This window comes from Thermobia domestica, chromosome 11 (assembly GCF_964235325.1).
Source record: "Thermobia domestica chromosome 11, izTheDome1.hap1.1, whole genome shotgun sequence".
Lineage (NCBI taxonomy): Eukaryota > Metazoa > Arthropoda > Insecta > Zygentoma > Lepismatidae > Thermobia > Thermobia domestica.
In genome coordinates, this window is record NC_137464.1 from 6,578,521 (window position 1) to 6,602,456 (window position 23,936).

Here is a 23,936-nt window from a genome sequence, read left to right on the forward strand (position 1 = left end):
ACCCTCTCATTCGTTTTCCGCTCGAACCAACTAGTTCTTTCCATTCTTCTCCACACCCACATTTCGAAGGCTTCCAGTCGTTTTTCATCACTTTTACGTATATATGTGTGTAAAACATGAATGAACCCCTAAGTGCCACGCCCCCCCTCCCCTGAAAAAAATATTACCTACGCTACTGTCTTGAAGTGTGAGGCACAGGTGACAAACGCTAGTACGTCTCGGAGTATCATACTGTACTCACTTTTTGTATGGGTGTTGTGGTCCCGAGAGAACAGTGACAAACAGCTTGCCACTCGTTGTTTCTGGCACTTGTCGATAGTGTATGGGTTATTCACTTGGCCAACGTTTGTACTTCTCTGTGTGGTGCAGATGAAGTCTTGACTTTTATCTCGAAAACCTGGAAACCTTCGGCAAGTTTGCCATACGTTTGAGTGCTGCTCTCCTTTATGGCTGCCTTAAGGGCCTCGTCATCTAACGCCTGTGGCCATCCATTCTCGGGTTCATAGATCTCTCGACCTGAATTTCTTGAGCCAGTGCCTGACGCTGTGTTAGTACACGGCACCTTCCCCAAATGTCCGTCGTATTCCGACGACTTAATCCGACAAATGGTAGACCCACTTTAAAGTAATACATCGAACAACCATGGACGTTGTTTCGATACCTCCATTTCTTTTTCACATTGGACGAAGTGTCATTGCTGTATGAGCGCAACATAGCTGGCTTGGCGTAGGTCAGTAGTTACACCAACACCACATCGCTTTTCCGGTGCATAAGTCGCTTCGTTTCTTCTCTGTGAGCGCTTCATCAAATGGGACGTCAAAAACAGAGAAAATTTGTATAAGTCTACATCTGACGCTGAGAAGGGACGGTAACTCTTAACAAAGAGAAAAATCTTTTTCTTGCTCTCACAGCGACAATCATATTAGTGTATACCCGCGTAACGTAGTCACTAACGCTCTCGCCTTCGGTGCGAGCGCTCTCGGGTTCGATTCCCAGTGGGAGCACTCCGCCGAAAAAGTGTAAGAAGCTTTTTCAGGCCAGCTATCCTAAATGATGCTTTCCTGGGTTTTCCTCATTCACACCAGACAAATACCAGGGTGGTACCTAACATATAGGTCCCAGGGCCCTTCCTTTCTTCCTTCCCTTTCTTCAGATAATGTGATCGCCGAGGATGTCATCCATCATATGTGTGACGGGCTAACATGGCCATAAATGCCGAAAGCCTAGAAACACAAATCCTAAATCCCATAATAGTTTATACATTAACCATTATATAACAAAGACATGCTATCTTTGATATCCAATATTTATCGTCATGATGCGTTGCTAAAAATAATAACTAACTAACTCTATGGCCTATGGAACCCGGAGGTTCAATGCCGCGTTCACAAAAGCTCTCCACTGACTTCTATCCTTAGCTAACTGCATTCAGTTTCTACTTTGTATTCCAATCACTGCGAGATACATCTTAATATTGTCCTCCCATTTACGCCTAGGTCTTCCTAATGGTCGTTTTCCGATTGGTCTTCCAGTCAAGACTTTGAAAGCGTTTCTACTTTCTTCCATTCTAGCTACATGACCCGCCCACCTAAACCTCCTAGACTTGACGACTCTAACAAGGTTGGGTAACCCGTATAAATTAGGTAGTTCCTCGTTATGAAGTTTCAGCCATTTCCCATTCCCGTTCCTCTTAGGTGCGAATATTCGTCTCAGGATCTTGTTCTCAAATACTTTCAGTCTATGTTCTTCCCTCAGAGTAAGTGACCATGTTTCGCAGCCATACAGAACAACAGGCATGATTATCGTTTTGTATATTTTAAGCGTAAAAATAATAATAATAAGTAATTCTAGGAAAGATTTTTGAGTTATTATTTAGTTCTCATTTTTTATTTCATACATGTAAAATCAATCAGAAAGCAGAATTCCTATGCGTGTACTAAATATATTATGTGTTTTCAATATTCGTTAATTTGTTTCTAAGCTTTTGTTTGTTTTCTTGCAGCAAAGGAATTCAAAACATATTTCCTAGGTCTGAAACCTGCAATGAAGCATTCGAAGTCTTTCATGAAAAAGGCATCGATTCCTGATGTTACACTCCCTCCATCGTTCGATTGGAGACATTACAATGTCGTAACGCCGGTCAAAAATCAAGTAAGAAAAACAAAATAGACAATAATTATGAAAAAAATGGTATTAATCAAATGTAACGTATATGATTCAATAACTTTATTTTGAATAACGTTAGAGATCTTTTTTCAGATGAAAATATTGAGAAAAATAGCAGAGTACAAAGCAAAATAATATTATGGTGATTTTTAAGTAGGGTTGTCACCTTTTGGTAAACCTTAAGCGGGACCGAACATGGTAGATCGTCGGTTACTTGAATCTAAATTTGTACATGGCTTATTGAGAATAATGGAAAGAAATACATGTACTCATGAATGAAAATGTAAATCAAAACTACATGAAATAGAAAACTCGGAGCGTCGGCCTGTTGGCGGTTAGTGAAACAAGTTATGAACCATTAATCGCGTCATTCAGCGTGATTTCACTGCTACCAACACACACACACACAAATAGAACTCCTTCGTGGCTGCATTAGCGTACATGTCTTGCGTGGTGGTAGATCCGGGTTAGATTCCCGGTGGAAGCTCATGTGGTTCAGTTCCCACGTTAAGTTGTAAGTCTCTACGTCTCTATAGCTTCGGTACTGAAAAGGATACTAAAACTCCAAATCATCATCGACCACCACCACGAAAACTGTTAGTAATACAACATATCGATATCTCGATAGTGATAGATACATGGTGGGTCGAAATTTACAAATCTCCAAAAGATTTCTGTCGCATGTTTTGTAAGTGTTAAGGATAATATGTCATCCTGTTATACATTGCATCCATATCTGCCCCATATTTTGTAAGTATTTTGGATAATTTGGCGCCCCATCATATATTGGGTTCCTGTCTGTCATATATTAGGTCAGACCATATTTTGTAAGCGTTTTGGATAATTTGGATCCTGTCATATAACGTTTCCCTATCTGTTCCATATTTTGGTTAATTTGACATTCCGTCATATAATACGTTCCTGTCTCTCCCATATTTTGTAAATGTTTTGGATAATTTGACGTCCGTCATATAATGCGACCCTGCCCCATATTTTGTAAGCGTTTTGGATAATTAGGTGTCCCGCCATATAATGCATCCCTCTGTCCCATATTTTCTGTTTTGGATAATTTGCTGTCCCGTCATATAATAAGTCCCTATTTATCCCATATTTTGCAAGTGTTTTAGATAATTTGGCGTTCCGCCATATAATAAGTCCCTATCTGTCCCATATTTTGTAAGTGCTTTGGATAATTTGCCGTCCCACTATATAATGCGTCTCTATCTGTCCCATATTTTGTAAGTGTTTCGGATAATTCGGCGTCCCGTCACGTAATGCGTCCCTATCCGTTCCATATTTTGTAAGTATTTTGGAAAATTTGGCGTCCTTCCATATAATGCGTCTCTCTTAGGTGCAGTTCGGGACGCCAAAGATTTTCTTAAAATTCTGGATATCTCGTCTTACACGGAACAGGTGACAACCTAGGTTTAAGAGTTAACAGAAATGGAAATCATTGTTTGTTATCTGTGTATGTATGTTGGAGTACATGTTTGTTATCAGTGGTTGATATGGATATTCTTAAAAGGCAAAACAGAGTTGTTGCTTGTGAAATTCTGCGATGAGCGATCGACACTAGTTGAATGACTTCTGAGGACTACGAATTCGTCTTAGAAGAGGTTTATATAGCATGTGTCTTTGGCGCTACCTTGTCTGTAAGTTACATGTCCCATCCTGACCAATAAAATGGTACGAGCGGTTCCAGGTTTGATTCACGGTGGGAACATATGGTCATAACAGTCATTTTAGGCTAGTCATCCTGAGTAAAGTTTATCCTGGCTTTTCCTCATTAACATCAGGCAAATGCCGAAATGCCGGGATGGACGTAATATACAGGCTGCTTCCTACTCCTCTCTTTCCCGAATAGTGTGTTCGCTGAGGGACATCATACCTCATATGAGACTTGCTTAAGGCCCCAGTAAGGCTCAGAAATATGTATAAATAAAAATAAAAAAAAAAGTTAGCCAATATAGAATAGGCTTTGGTCAAATCTCAAAAATCTGAAATTTTAGATTTGAGATAAAACCATGACCTAAGAGGTGATCAAAAAATAAGGTGACTCATTTTATTAGAAACAAAGTAATAAGCTTACAGGGAATTTGATTTAATCTCCTTCAAAGTACTGTCCTTTTCTACCAATGCACTTATCCTAACAATTGAATCCGTGACTAGAAGCATTTCTAAAAGTTTTTTTTTTTTTTTTTTTTTTTTTTTAATTTAAGGGCGTTTAGCTGCTCTATCGTGGCCCTCTCAATGTCAGGTACGGTGTCAAAACGTCTTCTTTTTAGCCCAATTTTGATTTTTGGAAAGAGCCAGAAGTCGCATGGTGCTATATCCGGAGATTATCTAGGATATGGACAAATAAGCAGGAATATTTTTTCGGTCAAAAACTCGCGCTATCAGAAACGAGGTGTGGGAAACGAATTTCGCACTCACACTTCTCATTTGCCAATCCGCTGTTAAAATGCTTTAGGCGGACCTGTACGGAAAACACTCGAGTAGTTACTCGCCTGTTTGAACGAACAATATTGGCCACTTTTTACACGTTTTCTTCTGTTTTTGAGATTAATATACATCCCGAACGTTGCTCGTCTTCTACCGATTCATTTCCGCTTTTAAATCGCCCATATCAATTGTAAACAATCTTCAGAGTTACAGCATTATCGCCTTACACAAATGTCAACGTTTCATGAGTTTCTTTGGCACTTTTTTGCAACCTGAAACAGGACTTAATGTTTACGCGTTGTTCGAAATCCGTGATGCGTGATAGACACGGTAAACACAACCTCACTCTAGCAGCTCTGCACGCTAACTGACAAGTCAGAACATGTTCCAAGTTGACACAACCTGTCTCAACGGATCAGGCTATCGGGCAAATTACATCAAATGTTTGTAGCGTCAGCAGTTCCTGCTAAAAAAAAAAAAAAAAAATTCATTCACCGTATTTTTTGATCATACCTTGTATTTCATACCGACCAGGCATATAGCAGTTCGTATTCAAGCCTAGTTTTAATAAAATTACGAGATCAACATAATGACTTTTTATAATTAGAAGTATTTTACACTGATATGTGTCAGTGCATAATATTTTTATATAGTACAATACAGAAAGATACAATAACTCGGAAACGATTTTCATTAAATTTTCTACGATTGATCTAATACATATTAAGGATCAAAGGTCAGCTATAGAAAAGTTTAGTGTAAGTACTTGCAGAAAGAAATAAGCAGCTTTAGTGTCTTTACATCGATATAGTTAAATAATAAATCACGATTTTTTGTTTTAAATAGTGACAGTTTTATATTTAACATATGGTTTAAGAAATACATAGCTCTTCATTTAATGGTTTTGTATTTCATCAACAGGGCTTTTGTGGTTCCTGCTGGGCATTCTCAGTGACAGGAAATGTGGAAGGCCAATGGGCATTGCATCGAGGGAGACTGGTCTCTTTGTCGGAGCAAGGTAATTGAATTGTTAGAATTATTCGGATTTCAAAGTAAGAAAACAACTAGTATTTCAAAATGGTTTGGACGATATGAAATTGTTTCATGAGCGTCAAAGCTCTATCGACGATTAAAATTGTATTGAAATAATTTTAACCATATCCTGGAGTTTTGTTTGACACGGTCGTAGTAGTTCGAAATTCTTCCACCAGGTGGCAGTGACAAATTGCAATGTGGTTGCCTGTTGTGTACATAATGTGTTTTGCGCCCTACAATTTTACGTTAGTCAGTTTGTTGTATCGTAAAGAACCCCATTCGAAGGTGGTATCAGCAATTCAAGACGACAAGATGCATTTGCAAGGAAAAATCATCTGGTAGGCCTTCCTGCTGTGAGGCTATGTTAAGAGAGTTTAAATTTGTTTTCAACACAACTCTCAAAAGTCCACAGCGAGAGCTTGTCGAGGACCTCAGATATCTCGAACAACTGTGTGACGCGTAGTACGTAGGTGTTTACTGTGTATCCTTATCGAGTGCAATTTTGTTATAACATTTAACACCTAATGCTCATAAGTCTCGCAAATAATTTTGTGAGTCATTCGAAGTGTTGTGCTATGACGATGATGTTTTGAACAAACTGTGCTTCAGTGATATCTCAAAGACATTGTGTACAAACCACCTGTACTCCAAGATGCCCGTGCAAGAATGTGTTACTTCTGCAGTGCAAATTGTTGACGAAAATATACTGAAACAGGTCCGGGAGGAATGGGATTACCGAATTGATGTATGCAAGGTAACCAAAAAAGGACTCATACTGAGCGTTTGTGAGTTATTGTATTACAACTTCTACCATTAAAACTTGGGACAATTATAGTACGTGTGGCCCGGCGTAGCGTAGTCGCTAACACTCTCGCCTTCGCTGCGAGCGGTCCCGGGTTCGATTCCCAATGGGGATACTGTCGAAGTTTTCCTGAGTTTTCCTATTTCACACTGGGATGGTGCCTAACATATAGGTCTCAGGCCGCTTTCTTCCTTCCCTTTCCTTTGATAGTATAATCGCCAAGGGACGTCATCCCTTATACGTGATGGGATAACGTGGCCATAGATGCCGGAAGCCCAGAAATCTAAATCCCGAATTATAGTACGTATGTGTAAAATTTTAAGAAATTCGCGACATTAATATATTTAATATATATATATATATATATATATATATATATATATATAATATTGTTCAAATTATTTTGAAATACTCTGTATTTTGTCATACCGTATCCTCTAGAGCTTGCAAATTCAGTGAAGTTACAAGAGTAAAAAATAGGCTTCTGAGTCGTGAATCGAACCCAGGTCTCTGCTTATCGATTCAGTGTGTAATCATAATGGTACCTGTCACACGTCTTCAGTCTTGAGGTTGGTGCTTAGTCATTCAGATCATTTGGACTGTGTTGGAATTTAGAGACTACAGAAATTAAAGCTTGCTATATTTTATAGGGGTAAAATGCTTCGGAATATTACAGTCTTGAAAACTAATGAACTGGTAGGATTCATATCAAACAGTAACAAAAGTTCAGCAATTTACGGAAGCAGCCGAATTGTAATCCTAAAATGCAGACGTTTCAGCGATAATTTTTAGCATCATTACTTCAAAAATGTTTACGTCACTTGAAGAATTAGATTATCAATACTTCCCTTCAGTATAGAAGTTACAATTAAGGTTACTAAAGTAATGCTATCAGTATTCTGGAATGAACTTTTCTGTAGAAATAACGATTTAGGGCAAGGTTTCTCAACCTGTGGTACGCTTAGCCTGTGTTGGTGGTACGTACGCCTTATGGCGGTAATGCTTTGGTGGTACGCCAGTGTAAAAGGTTGAGAACCCCTGATTTATAGTTAATGAGACATTTTTCGTGAGTTCACTTTCTACAATTGTGCTGTCGTCTTATTACCGGTATTATGAATTGAGGCGAAGAAATGTCGACATGTTATGTCTCTCACACAAACCGTACCCTTTCCACAACTCTTAGTTCCTTAGTAATTATTTGACTGTAACTGTCTGCTAGAGAAATGTTGACCTGAACCATAAGTTTAATACCGAAAACTCGATGCTGTTCTTTACCACACAGTCACTACTTAACGCTACACGAACTGTTAGTTTATTGGGCTCTGGCAAGGGTTGCACTGAAAGTTTCAGGAAACTGACAGGGAGATAATAGCTAGAATGCATCCAATGTAGCCTCCACAGATAAGGTTTAGAAGAATATCTCCATAGCTCCCGGAGAGAGGTGTTGGTAGGTTAATGATTAGTTGTTAACTGATACATTTCTCCATTTGTGGTGCTCTTTTACGGGTGTCCTTTTGAAGGGGAGGTACGTGAGGGGAGGGTCGGCCATCTTCGGTCTCCTTCCGAACCAACTTCGTGATTTCCTGATGTTCTCTTTCCATCGTCTGCTGGTGACAATGTTTGTACACAATAGCACATGGTTGTGAATGAAGCATGACAGAGTGTCTACCAGTCAGGAAATTTGCAAGGTCAGGGAAAATGTGAGGGAAAGTCAGGGAATTTCATTGTGTGTCAGGGAAAAATCTTTCCCAGGCAGTGAGAGGAGAAAGAAACGCCACTAAAATAGTCATAAATAACATGTAAATGAATTGGTTCGTTTGTACGTTTGCAGAATATTGTATAAGGATATAAACAATGATGAAAACTTACAGTTCACTTTAAATATAAGTTATTTTTCATGAGTTATACTAAGAAAAAAAGAATGACAGAGTCAGGGAAATTATAATTTTGTCAGGGAATTTGATTATGCTTGCTTGGTAGACACTCTGCATGAGCTTATGGAGGTTGTTTACACGTAGGAGTGTAGGGAACCTTACAATTTTAAGTTCAATTAAAATGAAAACAATTTGGTTTATCGAAGAATCTAATGTTATTTTACTTTTTCTTCCCCCTGCAGAACTAGTTGATTGTGACAAGCTAGATGATGGTTGTGGAGGTGGTCTTCCTTCCAATGCGTACAAGGCGATCATGAAGCTAGGGGGCCTCGAAGGAGAGAACGACTACCCTTACGAAGGTTACGATGAGAAATGTCACTTCAACAAAAGTGTAGTCAGGGCTTCTATTAGCGGAGCGGTGAATATTTCCAAAAATGAAACAGAAATGGCCCAATGGTTGGTGAAGAATGGACCGATCTCCATTGGAATTAATGCTAATGCTATGCAGGTAAGGCTTTCTTTTATTAATAACGACGAAACAGATAGTATCCACGTGTCCTCTGCCGTTCAGTCAGTTTTACGTGGAATCGTCAAATTAAGTTCTTGGTCGATGATCTTTGAGGTACAGCATTAAATTCATGACTGCTCATACACTCAGCATACACCTATCCCGCCTCCTTTTGGTTCGTACTCTTTCTCCGAGCGAGGACAGAAGTATGATATTACAGCCAGTTGGAAATCTCTGTTTACACAAAATCACGAATAGAAAGATTATGAAACTTAGCAAAACTTATTGTAACTTAAAGGAAATATGGTAAATATACTTGATTATTTTGATTGGTATAAAAGTTGTCGTCTTAGTGGCTGTTAATATTAAAATGGAGGGTGATTATAATTAAAATCTCACTTTCAAAATGCTGTTAAAAAAAAGAACCACTCGTGAATCTGACTTCAAATTTGAACTGAATATACTTGAAGAAGGGGAGAACGGTATGGCATAAGGAAAAAAAATGTTCCAAAGAGTATCAATAGATGGCGCGGCATAACGAAAGTGAATTCGCCTACAAGTGACATTTTGAATCGAAATACGACAGCTACTGACAGTACGAACCGAAATACCAAATATGGCATTTTGAACCGAAATACAACTGTAATAAATAGTAAATAAGGATTCTCATACGTTAAAACATCCAAAAGATGAAAAATCTGCGAACGGTTTCGATGCATTCTTCACCTCGTCCCCAGCGTATCTTAGAAACAAAAGAACCACTTCCGGTTTTAAATTTAATCGCTAGAGAGTGAAAATGGTAATATATAGCGAAAAGCTGTTCTCTGCGATCAGTTAAGCGTGTCTAGAATATACTCCATCTCCACTCTAGTCTCTGTACTAAAACAGGAAGTGGTAAAAAAAAGTACTTCCGGTTTCAATATTGAGAAAATATGTCATACAAGCTAAACCCCTTCACGGATACTATTATTTGTTATTTACTGTTAATGCATATGAATCCTATGGTGTCAGTTAGTAATTATTAAATTATTACTATTATTATTTTCAGTTCTACTTTGGAGGCGTTTCCCATCCATGGAAGGTGCTCTGTGATCCTGATGATTTAGACCATGGAGTGTTAATTGTTGGATATGGCGTCCATAGTAAGTAGAATTGACACTTATCCTCAAATATCAAGGCTGAAGATTACTTTTGTACAGATTTAAAAGCCTAGAGTTAAAATTCAACTGTGAAATCCTTTAGTTTTGGGATTTTTTCTTCGTTTTTCATGTACGATAAATAGAAAATTGTTATGTTAGGGTGATTCAAATGAAAACCTTAAAAGTGCTGTAAATATTATATTATAATAATTAAGAAAAAACATACCTATAATTTTTCAACGTAATCGCCCTGACGTTCAATGCAAGTATTCCAACGCTTCGGAAATGTATGGATACCACGTTTTAAAAAAATCTTTTGGTCATGACTGTAGCCACTCTTGCACCGCGGTCAACTTTTTGGCATTTTATAGCATTTTCAAGGTTTTCATTTGAATCACTCTTGTATGTGTCATGTTTACCATATTTTTCTCATGTTTTGTTAGTGGATTATATTTATTACAAAATATCCGGATATTATACGATTATCTTAGTAAGAGGGCAAAAACATATTTTCAGTATTTTTTTAACGTGCTCTTCTTTCTAATCTGTGTGTTTAATTCAGTGATCCAATCATACTTTTTAGATCGTACGATCCATATAATAAAATTGACATAACACACTACTATTATAGAATCAAGTATTTTATGTAGAACCAAAAATAAAACTCAGATTGGCTTCTGAAAATTTGTTTATAATTTTAAAATAATCTAGATTTAACATGAATAAAGGTTTGGTTAAACAACAAATGGAAAACACTGATCTAAAAAATACATTAAGTACTGGCACAAAAAAACACCATAAGTTGGCTTGCCAAACTAAATATTATGTAGCCAGACCTTGCAATTCCATAGGGAATACAACTGTTACTGTTACATACAACTGTTTTACGTCCCACGTTTATGTCGGCTAGGCTGAAGGAGACAGTGATGATAAGAAATGAATGAAATGGTGGAATGAAGAAAGTTGAAGGAAAGGGAGAACCCCAAGGAAACCCACGCTCACGGTGTTTGTTCGCCACGAAATTCACTTGGCGCGAGCTGAAATCGAACCAAGGACCCTATGCACCAGAGGTGAACGCTCTACCACTAAACCCCTGCGGTGTTCTTGCAGATTGAGTTTAATTTTCCTGTATACTCATCCGAAGAAAAGGAGCCAGTGTGGCTCAGTGGTAGAGCGTTCAGCTCTGGTCCATGAGGTCCCTGGTTCGATCCCAGCTCGCGGTAAGTGAACTTCGTGGTAGACAAACACCGAGTGCATTGAGTTTCCTCGAGGTTTTCCCGTTTCCTCCCACTTCCTTCATTCCACCATTTCATTCATTTATCATCATCAATGTCTCCTTTAGCCTAGCCGGCATAATCGTGGGACGTAAAACTCAAAGATTTCATTCCATCCGAAGAAACAAAACAGAGTCGTGCTCCTTGGTGATTTGGCTATAAATGTTTGCAAGGTGTATTTTTTCAAAAGACGTATTAGAATTTTGTGTCATCCGAACAAATATTGTGATTTTCTTTTTTCAGGAACCTCAATTCTTCACAGAACTCTTCCCTATTGGCTTATTAAAAATAGTTGGGGTACTTCGTGGGGTGAAGAGGTAAGATTTAAATCTTGTACAATCAAAGAAAAAAATGTTTCTTTATACAAATAATGTATTTGTATTTGTTTCAGATTATCCTCTCTTTCACAAAGTTCTTCCATTTTGGATCATTAAAAACAGTTGGGGTGAGAAATGGGGTGAACAGGTAGTGTAATTTTGTTCATTTTTTTTTCGTTTGCATTGTTTTTCAGTTTTGCCTCTATCGTAGATAGGCCTTGTATATGTTAATTGCTTAAAGGAAATATGTAAGCTTACTAACACTAAATTGTAAGATTTTAGCATTCCATTTTCACAGACTTTCTGGATCGCATGAAGTAGTAGCAAAGGTTGAAAATTTTTGGGTATTTTAGCAAAGCCTTCCTCAAACTTTTCTCCCCTTTGTCAAGACAAAATATGAGGTAGAACCAAATTGTCCTTACCTCGTTTATGATCTGCATTTCCTAAGGATCTGAAATTTTGACCACCGATGCTTCATTTTTCTTACGTAACACCCTACGGCCACTTGCTTCGCATATGTGAAACAATCCTTTAATAACGAGTTTTTTTTTTTTTTTTTTGGGTATAGTTTAACATGAGGCTAAGGGAAGCTATGGTGATGGTAGTGAAAAAAAATTGATGGAATGATGAAAGTGAGAGAACCCCGAAAAAGGCCTCACACGCGGTATTTATCCATCACAAAGAGAACCGGGATCTAATTAAGGACCCCAAGCAATAGAGATGAGCACTCTTACTGCTGAGCCACCAAGTCCCGATTCCGTAGAAATGGAGATTTTGTGATAAACCAGTTAACTGCTTCAGTGAGCTGTCCGTCATTATAGAAATGTCTTCCCCGTAAATCATGGTTTCGCAACCAATGATCCGCGACCATCTGCTGGATGGTAGGTACAACTTATGGTGGTACGCCAGTGGAAAAGGTTGAGATCACTTGTCGTAGATTATTCTTTAAATGTATAGGAAGGTAAATATAAAAGGGTGCACGGTCGGGTAAATATGGTAGATAGAACAAAGGTTTATGACTAAAACGCAAACACAAATTACTATTCTCTCGCCTCGGTGCGAGCGGTCCCGGGTTCGATTCCCGGTGGGGCACTCGGTCGGAAAAGTGTAAAACGCTTTTTCAGGATAGCCACCCTGAATGGTTTTCCTGGGTTTTCCTCATTCACACCAGGCAAATGCCGGGGTGGTACCTAACTTGTAGGTCCCAGGCCGCTTCCTTCCTTCCCTTTCCCCGGATTGTGTGCTCGCCGAGGGACGTCATCCCTCAAAAACGTGAAGGGCTAAATGGCCTTAGATGCCGAAAGCCCAGAAATCTAGATCCTAAATCCCTAACAAATTACTGTTTGCACTCTGTTGTGCAGTGGATTGTTAACTAACAATATTACTCCTTTTTCGTAATAGCAACCGGTAACTCCCTCCACGTGAAACTCTTACAACCTAAATTACGAATGCCAACCTCCAACAGTATATGCGATGTTTGAGGACTGCAGTAGACTCTGAATATGTTTGAACAAAGGATATCGTGCAATTAAGTGGTCAGGCTACTTATGTCATTTAAGTCCAATTAGGCACGCAAGGATGATATGCTTTTGTACGACATATTACGGCATGTTAGTCACCTGCTTTAGACTCTCCAAGAGCTGAAGATAAAGTTATAAGAATGGAGCTCCAGACCATAACGGATGGTTCTCGTAAAAGTATGTTCAATCACTGTACATGTCGTTAAGTCCGGAGGAATCCCACAGACTATCAAACCTTTTCTGCGTCTCTAACTTGCTAGTGGTTGAAATGAGATATAAATTGGCGCCATACAGTTTAGTGACGAAAAAGGCTAGGTTTAGGAAGCCATTGATGTTATTGTTTTAAAAGACAAAGAAAGAAAGAAAGTGTGGAAGAATCTTTATGTGCGAGTATTTGTATTAAAAGAGAATAAAGAAAAGGAAAGCATATGTTATAATAAGGCTTTGTTTGACTAGTAATAGCAGTTAGTTTTGAGGATATCAAGGATCTTACAATAGGAGATTAATGTGTAGAGCATTTATTTAGAAGCAGTAAGTTACAAGTTTATCACAAGTAAAGGATAATATGCTTTACAGTTTGCTAGCGTCCTGCTCTTCAGGTACGATTTCCTCATTTTACTGACTCCGCCTGGGCACTGAGTGCTTCTTTGTGTGTATATATATATATATATATATATATATGTCTAGCTTTCGTAACAGGGTGGACCATTTATAGTGATACTCCGTTGTAACTTTTAAACTAGTAGACAAAAAACGCTGAAATTCTGTACCATTCAAGTATTGGTAGGGAGATATTATTTGGCATACCTGTGATACCACAAGGTTAACAGTGTTGCTACAATTTTTGTTACCCTTGTAAATATTTTTTTCTGTGTTCTCAAGAAGTTAAGAAGTATTAATAATGAAAGAAATGTTGCAATTAAAAGGTTCTCATGTCCAAGACGAGACAAAATTCGAGTTGCTGCGTAACAACTTTAAGGAACATAAAACCTAATGCATAAATACGTTCAGCATTATAATCGCGTTCTGTTTATCTGTTATTAGTTGCATTATATACGTTTTGACAGTATGTGGCTAAACCATTATTATACATGCCTTCTGCACGTGATATGCATGCTTCGAATCTCGATAAGAGCTCATGTACTTCGAAATCCACGTTAAATTGTAGGATTACGTCTCATGTGTTTTTGATAGTAAAAAGAACATTAAACTTCAGAGCTTTTTTAAGTTACAGCATTCTTCTTAGCTTTGTCATGTTCATATAAATGAATTTATTAAGTATACATTTTTAAGTGTACAAACTTTAAAAAAGTGTATCATCTCGCGATTTGAAATAGGTTGATATGAAATTAAATTTAACAGTTTTTTATGTTTCTTATGTACTACAAAGATATCACCATAAAACTGCATGTGGCCAGAGAAAAAGTGTATAACTTCATTTTTGTTTACGTACTTGATTCGGGCAGTGCAATATTTTTAACCAAATTGCGTTTGTTCAAGAGCTCGCTCGTGGCTAAGTGGTTAGCATACGCGCCTTTGGCGTGGGAGACCCGGGTTCGATTCCCGGCGGAAGCTCATGTGGTTCGGATTCCACGTTAATCAGTAGGTCCACATCTCATATAGCCTCGCTGCTGAAAGGAACGCTAAACTAAAATCAAATCAAATCAAAATGCGTTTGTTCAAGAGATATGTAAGTAAATAGCTGCTAAGCTATTTGATAGGAAAAAAGTTCTTTCCTATTATTATTATTATTATTATTATTATTATTATTATTATTATTATTATTATTATTATTATTATTATTATTATTATTATTATTATTGTCAAGAGATCTTAATAATTCATTTCATTAACTTGAAATATTGTTCACTTTAATTTTCAATTGTAGAAATCTCAAAAATTATTTGTTTTGGTTGTGGTATGTGTAATGTCAGAAAACAGTCTTCGAATATGAATGATGTAAATTGTCTTATGTGATTGTAAGCATTTTGTAAATTTTATGTTAACAGCAACACATTCCATCGGACAGTGTTATGTAAGTTACGTAAAATGCAGAGTGCTGACATGATGCTCCATTTTAAAGAGGAATTGGTTAACGCAAATTTCTTGAGAGAAATCTCATACGCACGTGTATGATTTTGACCCGAATTTTGAAAGCCACGTGCTGTAATGCAAGCATCATTGGTTGTATAAATACTTGAGTCTATTTGGTCATGGGGCAGTAAAGAGGAGATAGCAGTAATAGTCGAGCGAGTAGGATCTAGTAGAGAGTTCATGAAACTCAAAGAACAAGTTGAGAATAGCGTCGTCGACAAGTTACAGTTACCATCATTTGAGGCTGCAATTTAGAATACATTATAATTATCGTTTTGGTGAATCACGTATACATGAAGTTATTACAAATAGACTGGTGTTAATTGTGAATACTCCAAAGATTGCAGCATTTGGCACAGTGAAACTTTCGAGAGTTGGTAGTCATCTTCATCAGCGTATCTCTCCGGCGTTTGTTGTTTGTTTCAAGGCCAAATGATAATGAAAAACAAAGGATAACCATTTCTTCAGTCTAAGATGAATCTTTATTGTTTGGAGTGTTTTGTCCATGTCTGTGTAATGTATTTGCTTAGTACATACTGCATGCAAGAAGAAAGAAAATGCTAATCATAGATGAATTAGTAACTCCAACCGGATGTAGGCTCAAATCTTGCAAACGGTGCGAGATATTGAAAAAATAATCGAAAAATCTCCCTTTTATGGTACCTCTTGTAGAAATGTGTAAGGAATGACAAGAAGATTCATGCTCATATGTGAATGATGCACTGTGTAGGGAGCGCGAGTTCAGCTAATTCACTTGAACAGAACATAGACATATCATGTAGTGTTTTGGTAAAAATATTTAAAAAAAAAAAAATCAATAAGAAACTACTATGATGTCTCAAAACAGTTATAAGGTGCGTAAGCGGGGGCATGGTGGTTTACTGGTGCGTTTATCTATGGTGGGAGAGGTCTCTAGTTCGATCCCTGGCCCTGTAAGTTTCTGGTAGATCAGTTTGTATATGTGAGTTTTTTCGGAGTTATTCCATTTTCTCCCACATTGTCATTCCGTCAATTCTTTCATAATCATTCTCTTTCATTAGTCAATTAGTCATCTGTTTCCTTTAGTCTAAAGGGCATAACTGACAAACGGAAGTGCAACTCGCCGATTTGAATGAAACTTTACATACTTGTAGAATATCGGAAAATAATCGACACACACACACACACACACACACACATATATATATATATATATATATATATATATATATATATATATATATATATATTTCGGCAATGGTGCAGGTTTAAGGGTAGAAACCACTCTTTGAACGTTAGGGGTAGTTTCGAAGCATACACAGAAGTCAATCATTTAATATAAAAGAAAACATACTGCCAAGGGGAGGGGGGGAGGACAGCTGATTCAGAATCTGACGTCAAAATTCAAAATGGCGGATCCAATATGGTGATTACAATTACGAAAAGTTTTCTGGTTTGAAGTGCTCTGTAGTTAGCTAAGAACAATAAATCCAAACTAGCTCTTAAAAAGTTGTTAATAATAATACTTTTGTATGTATTCCAGGGCTACTACAGGGTGTATCGAGGAGATGGTACGTGTGGAGTCAATCAAATGGCATCATCAGCTTTAGTTGACTGATGGACAGCCGTCTGAGAACACCAGTCAGAATCTTTTCTTTTGTCGATATAGCAAACGAGTTTAGTTTCTCATCTCAGAATTTGTTGCGCAAATAATGCACTTAATGCAGAAGTTCCGGATAAGAATAGTACGATTAAAAAAAAAAAAAAAAAAAAAAAAAAGAGAGAGAGAGAGAGATTGCATTTGCCGTGATTAAACTTCTTGAGTATTAATTTAAATTAAATCACGTTCATTGAATTAGAATAAGCGGTGTTAATGTTGTATGGCTGCACGTCCTACAACAATATGAGGAGTTTGGTTTATCATGGATCGACTTTTTTGAAGAATATATTGAAATTGGTATACTAATTTAACCTTACGTAACGTAAGTAGAATATGAAAGACCTGGTAAAAAGTAATGGCAAACGTTCTTCTAAGTCGTGCGTGGCTTTATGCACAGAAGAACACCTGTTACATTCCTTCAGTATAACCGCCTCCCATCATAGCAGGGATGATGTCTTCTCTTGTGTCGTAATGCTTCCCGCGAAGAGGTTCCTTCATTTGGGCGAAAAAGTTGTCACAAAGTCGCTGAAAACATTGTTGTGTTCTGCGCCCACGTGCCACTTCAATCTAGTGACTCGTCAATATTTTGACATACACTGTGGCGATCACATATATCGCTTTGTTCGTCTTCCCATTTGATGGGCTCTTAACCCTCTCATTATGCAACGGATTCTGTTAATTTAGTTACAAGTGCATCTTCAAAATTGAGTGTATTATGATGACATCTTGCTCATCGGCTTACCTGAACACTTGCTTCAGACGCTCTCGAGACTACAACCTACCACATGGGCTATCAACATGGAAAAGCTTGTGTTAACTCCTACAAAGCATCTCCAATATTTAGATACAAATATTAACTTACAAACTAATTCTATGTCTATCGAACAACAATATGTTGACTTTATTGCCATGCCCTTTCTCATTGTTACTTCGCTCGCGTCGAGGTAGACAAGTGTTAGCGGGATATGTTGTTTGGGTAACATCTGTTAGCACACTTTCGTTTTCTATCACTTATGCAGTATTACATCAATTATTTACAGACGCTACTCCCACCAGCTTGGCTGTAGTCGGCAACATTTTGTTTCAATAGACACATTTATGTCCATATCCTATCTTTGTTATAGAATTTATGGCCGTAGCTTTTGCAGTGTTATTCGCTTACCCGACGCGTGATAACCAAGCTGTAGTATATTGTTTCAAAAGGCGCATTTGTCGTGTCTGGTTTTTGTTACCAATTGCTCAAACTCTGTTTCAGTTCCATAATTTTGATGTTCAATTTGTACCTCCTTGAAAATAAAGCAGACGAGGCCTGACGAACGTTCGGCTCGATCCTCAGACTACTCTCAGCCAATCTAGGTGCTCCACCTGGTGACCAGGACTACAAAACCATTGAGCCATGAGGAGAAGAGCCAGTTCACGAGGATTGAGGGTGGTGTGAGGGAGACTGCTTCGCGCGTAAGGACTTCGCTTCCGAACATATTGTTAATGGCGCTTTCTTTACAGCACAGCTGCTCTTGACTGAATTCACCCAGTCGTTTTCACTCGCCACACTTGATCGCCAAACATCCTGTTATTAGTGCTTGTAGTGCTGAGACACAGCCCTCTGACGTGAGAACAGTGTTGCCACTACATTTTATACAACCTGTGTATTTCCTATACACTCACCGAAGCGAACCATGATACATTTTTTACCGAATAAAGTAGTACTGTTCTTGAAGGCTTTCAACAGTTCACAAAGCACAATAAACTTTAAAACCGTATTTATTGTTTCAGAAGTACAATATTTCTTATTCATTTTAAAGTTGAAGTTTCAAAACATATACGGGAACTTCCGCATCAGTGCATTATTTGCATACAATTCATTTAGTTACGTTTTAACGATGTCTCAATATATTACTCAACATTTAACAATAACAGTAATAATACTCATAGAAAAAAAAGTTGTATTACGTTTTATTTTCTCTTTTTGTATTTTCTGTTGAAATGGTGCTTTCAGAATATAGTTAAGATGCTATATTTTGTAGTGATATTTTTCATATAAACATATATATATAAATGTATTGTAAAATGGAGATTCCACTCCTTAAAATCAATAATAGTATGTATATATGTGAAAGGGTTTCGAATGTGTACATATGTATAAAACAGTATGTCTTCTGAGAAGAAATACGAAAGTGACTGTCGAGAATAATGTTTGTAATCAAGAGATAGAAATGAAAAGGGCTACCAGGAGAGCAAGTTTTTATTATTATTATTATTTGTGATATATTGTTGAGTAGTTACCAGTGTAGGCATATCTTTTATAGTTTTATTAACTGTATTAATGAATTAATTTTTCAGAGGAATCTCATGTTTTTGGTTAGTTTTACTGTTGTTGATAGTTTTGGTTTCTGTTATATTGTTGAAACGTTAGGTTTGGTAGGCTGCTGATATTCACTTTTTGTTACAACGAATTAAAGAAAAAAAAAATAAGTTTTCCAGTTGTTTCACAGAGTGCGGTCCAAACGATTCTGTGTTAGTGGGGAATTAGTTCGTATTAGTTTCATTCATTCATTTAAACCGTCCAGAATGTGAAGCTGTCACTATGAATTATTTTCATTTTATGATTGGAATAGTAATAAATCAGTTCCATTAAAATTATTCCAATAATTATCCAGAACAATTATTCGTTATCGTAATAATTCCGGTCCTTAAAATATTACACAAAATCAGTGTATTATTATTATTATTATTATTATTATTATTATTATTATTATTATTATTATTATTATTATTATTGAACTTTTGAGGTAATGTTGCTCAAAAGGCACATATCCCAAACAGGACCGCGTTGGCTCAGTAGTAGAGCGTTCACCTCTGGCACATGAGTCCCTGGTCCGATCCCAGCTCGCGCCAAGTGAACTTTGTGGTGGGTTTCCTCGGGGTTCTTCCGTTTCCTCTTACTTTCTTCATTCCACCATTTCCTTCATTTCTCATCATCGCCGTCTTCTTTACCCTACTCGGCATAAACGTTGGACATAAAACTCAAAGATCGTATTTCATTTGTTTACAGTTTTTGTACAATTTTCTAGTTGCAAGCTGGCAGCTAATATCAGTGACGCACTTTAGACACTTCTGATGTATTTTATTTCTGAGGCAAAGAATTATTCTAATCAAATAATTATTAATTTATTATTCGAATAACTTATTTTGAATAATTATTTGAAATTTTAACAGCATTTTGCAAATAATTTAACATTTTAGAAAAACATATCATTCAATTGGTATTCGAAATTTTTCTCCATAATTTTTATTAAAAGTATTTTTTTCTTTAATTTCCTGTGAATAGTTTGTTTCTACCTTTTTTTATTGAGATGAAAATACAGATATAAGAATGTTAATGTCTTTATGAATGGAGCTTTGTCCGCGGAACACAATAATTATTTATTTCTCCAATTAACGTAACGGTGCTTTGTTGATTCTTCCATTTATCGTTATCTGTGAATGTTCGAAATTCCTATGTGCAGAATAAACTGACCACAATTACTTTTTATCCTAAAATGATCGTTATAGATCGCAATTATTTCTTCAGAGAAGAAAATAATCCTTAGTGTTTATTCTCCGTAGAATACAATTTATTTTAACAACCAGAGCAAGGAAATCAAAAGAATTTTGATTGCTATTGGCATGGACATGCTGTCCCCGAAGTTGCTTGGGCCTCTCTGTTTTTGTATTAAAATTTTTCATTGATTTTTTGAGGACTATCTGAATCTGAACGGGATCCTCCAAGTTATACAGAAATCGGCGCCACTGACCGTAGAAAGAATCGCTTAGATCTAATTACAGCAGATATTATGAGAGGTAATAAAAGAGTTGAGTATTTTTATGTTTAGTTTTACTGTATTGTTCATTTTGAAGTATTATTAATTTCATACTTGTTTTTAAGATGATTTGGTTTCTGTTTAGTAGTCTCTCTCTGTGGTTTGAAACAAGTATTATACATCTTCCACACCATGATGATTTTGTTCATGCAGATAAGGTTTTGCTATGCACAATAATATGCACATTTATTCACTTTTTATCAAAAGACTAAAGTTTCTAAATTTTTTTTTTTAAGTTCGGTACCGACAGCTCGATGAGCTTTCTTCCTGTTGTTAACAATTCACAAAAAATAAAAAATAAATAAAATAAGAACTGTCTTCTTGAAAAGACACAAATGAATGACGTAATGCTGTGCCAAAAAAATAAGAGTTTTTGGATTATTGTTTTTAGCCTAGAAACCACTTAATATTCGTGAAAATCAAAAGTCCTGATACACAGGAACTTAATTTTTTTTAGAATGATTTTTCTTTAGTCTTCTCGGAATTAGGAAAAAAATGTAACTTGTTCTTGGATGATTAAGAAAGTATCTATCGTGACGCGTAAAGTATTTTTTATAAATAGTATTTGTGAATGTTTGTGTATAGTGTTAACGATCTGTAGTAAAGGTTTTTTCTAATCAATAAAAACAATGCAAAATGTACTGTTTATTCATTAATCTTTTGGTAAATTTATTCCTGTCCATAATTGCTATATATACAGATAATTAAAAAAAATAATGGTAACATCTTGACAAAATTATTTAACCTGATTAACATGGCGTTTGTTCACCCTCCGCTTGTAGAAGAGCTTGTATCCGTTGTGGAATTGAGGCATACAACTAGTGAATTGCTTACAGATAAATGGTGGACCCATTTTCATCCTGTAACAACCAGTTGTGTCAGCTATGATGGAGAAAGGAATCGGCACCATACTGGCTGCTCTAAAACTGAACATATATCTTCAATATTGTTGAAGTTAATTCCATGTCTTTGTGTATTGGTGCGGTTACCATCTTAAACATTTGCACGGGAAGATACACCTATCAGCTAAAACGTCCACATAATTAGAGGTAATTCTTTTATAGTAATAATAGAACCAGGAGGTCGACTCCAGAAGTTCTCCGAAGCTCAAGCTTTCCCCAAAAGAAAATAAACAAAATAAGAGATAAAAAAGAAATATGGGGAAATTCTAATATATCATAGTATTTCTTCAGTGCTAGTAGGGCTAGATTTTATCACAGTGCGGAAAAAACGGGATATAAGACTCTAAACCAAAGACAAGTCTTTCATTTCAATTTGCTGCATTGTATACATTATTATTATACAAAAATATGCTAAATTTTCGTCTATTGCATTCTTTCAAGATCTTTGTATCACACAATGTTAGTGTTCAGGATAGCGTGACGAATTCTTAGGTAGGGAATTAGAACTAGCGATGAGCAAAACTGGGTTTTATAAAACCGGTTTCTAGAAAAACTGAAGTCCGAAAAACCGACATTTCGGTTTTCTCCAAAGACCGTTTCGGTTTTCTTCAAAACCAGCTCGGTTTTCACCGAAACTGGTTTCGGTTTTCTCCAAAACCCAGTTCAGTTTCTCACCAAAGTAGATTTTCATAGTTGTTCGAAAACCTGATCTGTTTACAACAAAAACAGTTTTGTTTTTAAACATATTAGTTTTTAATCATACCGATTTCGGTTTACACTTCCTTTTTATGAGAATTTACACGTTTTTGAGCTTTCGTATTTGTTCTCGACGCATGTTACAATGCCGTAAAATCAATATACTGAAACCGGAGAAAACCGAAACCAGTTTCGGTAAAAAAAAAAAAAAGCGAACCGATGTTTGAAGAAAACCGGATTCGGTGAAAAAACGGTTTTTGTACCCACAACTAGTTAAAACATAGAGATTTGAAACAATACTCTGGTTTCTATCCAAGGCAAGTACTATCTGGAATCCAGTCTAGGACTGCACGACCCAGACAGAACAATGCACGTACAGTACCCGTATAGTACATGTACAATTGCACGGATGCAACATGTGCCTCACCTGTATAAATGCACGCCTGTACATGTGATGCACATATGCGTCACAGGTTCTATTCAACATCTTCATGTGCGCAGTAAATGTGCAATGCACACGTCTTGCACGTGATTTACACCTGCCGCACAGGTGATTGACACGTAGCACGTATTCGATTTACATGTAGTGCACAGGTAATTTACATGTAGGACAGAGATGATTTACACGTAGCACACAGGTGATTTACACGCAGTACCCAGGTTTTTTACACGCAGTACTCAGATGATTTACATGTAGGACAGGTGATTTCCTCATAGTGCAGAGGTGATGTAAAAGCATATTCGAGATGCAACGATAAAAAGGAGTTTATATATTTGGTACCTTGCGTTGTAACACCAAACACATCACCTTCCAAGTATATCAGAAGTAACTAATAATTGTCAGTGAGAATTTTACTTTTGGAGTTTATTATTTGCAAAGAGCAAAGCTTTAGGTAGTATATTTGACATGTTTGCCCAGTAACAAATAACGCAACATTTTCTGCTGAAATCGGTGACGAAAATAATTTTGTAAACCTATGAACTGTCTGACAGTAGTTACATCAGTACAGTGCTGTCGCCTTTTGATCTTATATTCTAGCTCAGTGGACGTCACGGAGTTTTACAGTCATTCGTCGAAAAGTCTCTATAACACCACCTGGAGGAATGGTCGCATTCTCCATCAGGCTCTCCGTGGCGTCGACTTTCTGCCTTCCGCGCCCACGGAACCCACGCACTTCCCCAGGAATGGCGGACGGCCCCATGCATTCCGGAACTCAGCTAAGACCATATCCCCATCAAGCTAGCAGTGGCCCTTCGAACACATGTTTCTGCTAGGCAACTACCTACACTTCGATACACCAACTGGCAGCAATACACGGACCTTCTGGCAGCGTTGGTGGACCCCCGGCTTCCTTTACGCACCCCTGAAGATATCAACGCAGCAGTAGCATCCTTAACCTCCCAACATTCTCACTGCGATGGATGTGGCCACCAGCAACAACCCATCTCGCCAGCAGCAACCAGACCCGGCAGAGGACCGCACATCGGCACTCATCCACCTCAAACGAACAGCACGAACACTTTGGCAGTGAACACGACACCCAGAATACAAGCGTGTATGGAACTCCCTCTCCATAAGAATAAAGAAGAGGCTGGTACGCAGGCGTCTGCAGAAGTGGAATAACACCCTACAGGAGATGGACACACCTTCACGTGACTTGGCGACTA

The 23,936-nt window shown here is 37.3% G+C and overlaps 1 protein-coding gene across 2 annotated transcripts in view; it reads left to right on the plus strand.

The window, feature by feature from the left end:
- LOC145663849 (uncharacterized) overlaps positions 1–21,311 on the plus strand; it is a 54,843-nt gene extending 33,532 nt beyond the window's left edge. The window contains exons 10-15 of one of the 2 annotated variants that reach the window (XM_081729971.1): positions 2,003–2,151; positions 5,530–5,626; positions 8,562–8,827; positions 9,876–9,969; positions 11,632–11,705; positions 16,694–21,311. In XM_081729971.1, the coding sequence (XP_081586097.1) occupies positions 2,003–2,151; positions 5,530–5,626; positions 8,562–8,827; positions 9,876–9,969; positions 11,632–11,705; positions 16,694–16,768 (755 nt within the window). In that variant the 3' untranslated portion in view covers positions 16,769–21,311. Of the gene's footprint in view, positions 1–2,002; positions 2,152–5,529; positions 5,627–8,561; positions 8,828–9,875; positions 9,970–11,483; positions 11,558–11,631; positions 11,706–16,693 lie in introns of both variants that reach the window. The other variant, XM_081729970.1, reaches the window with a different exon arrangement.
- Positions 21,312–23,936: the final 2,625 nt, after the last annotated feature.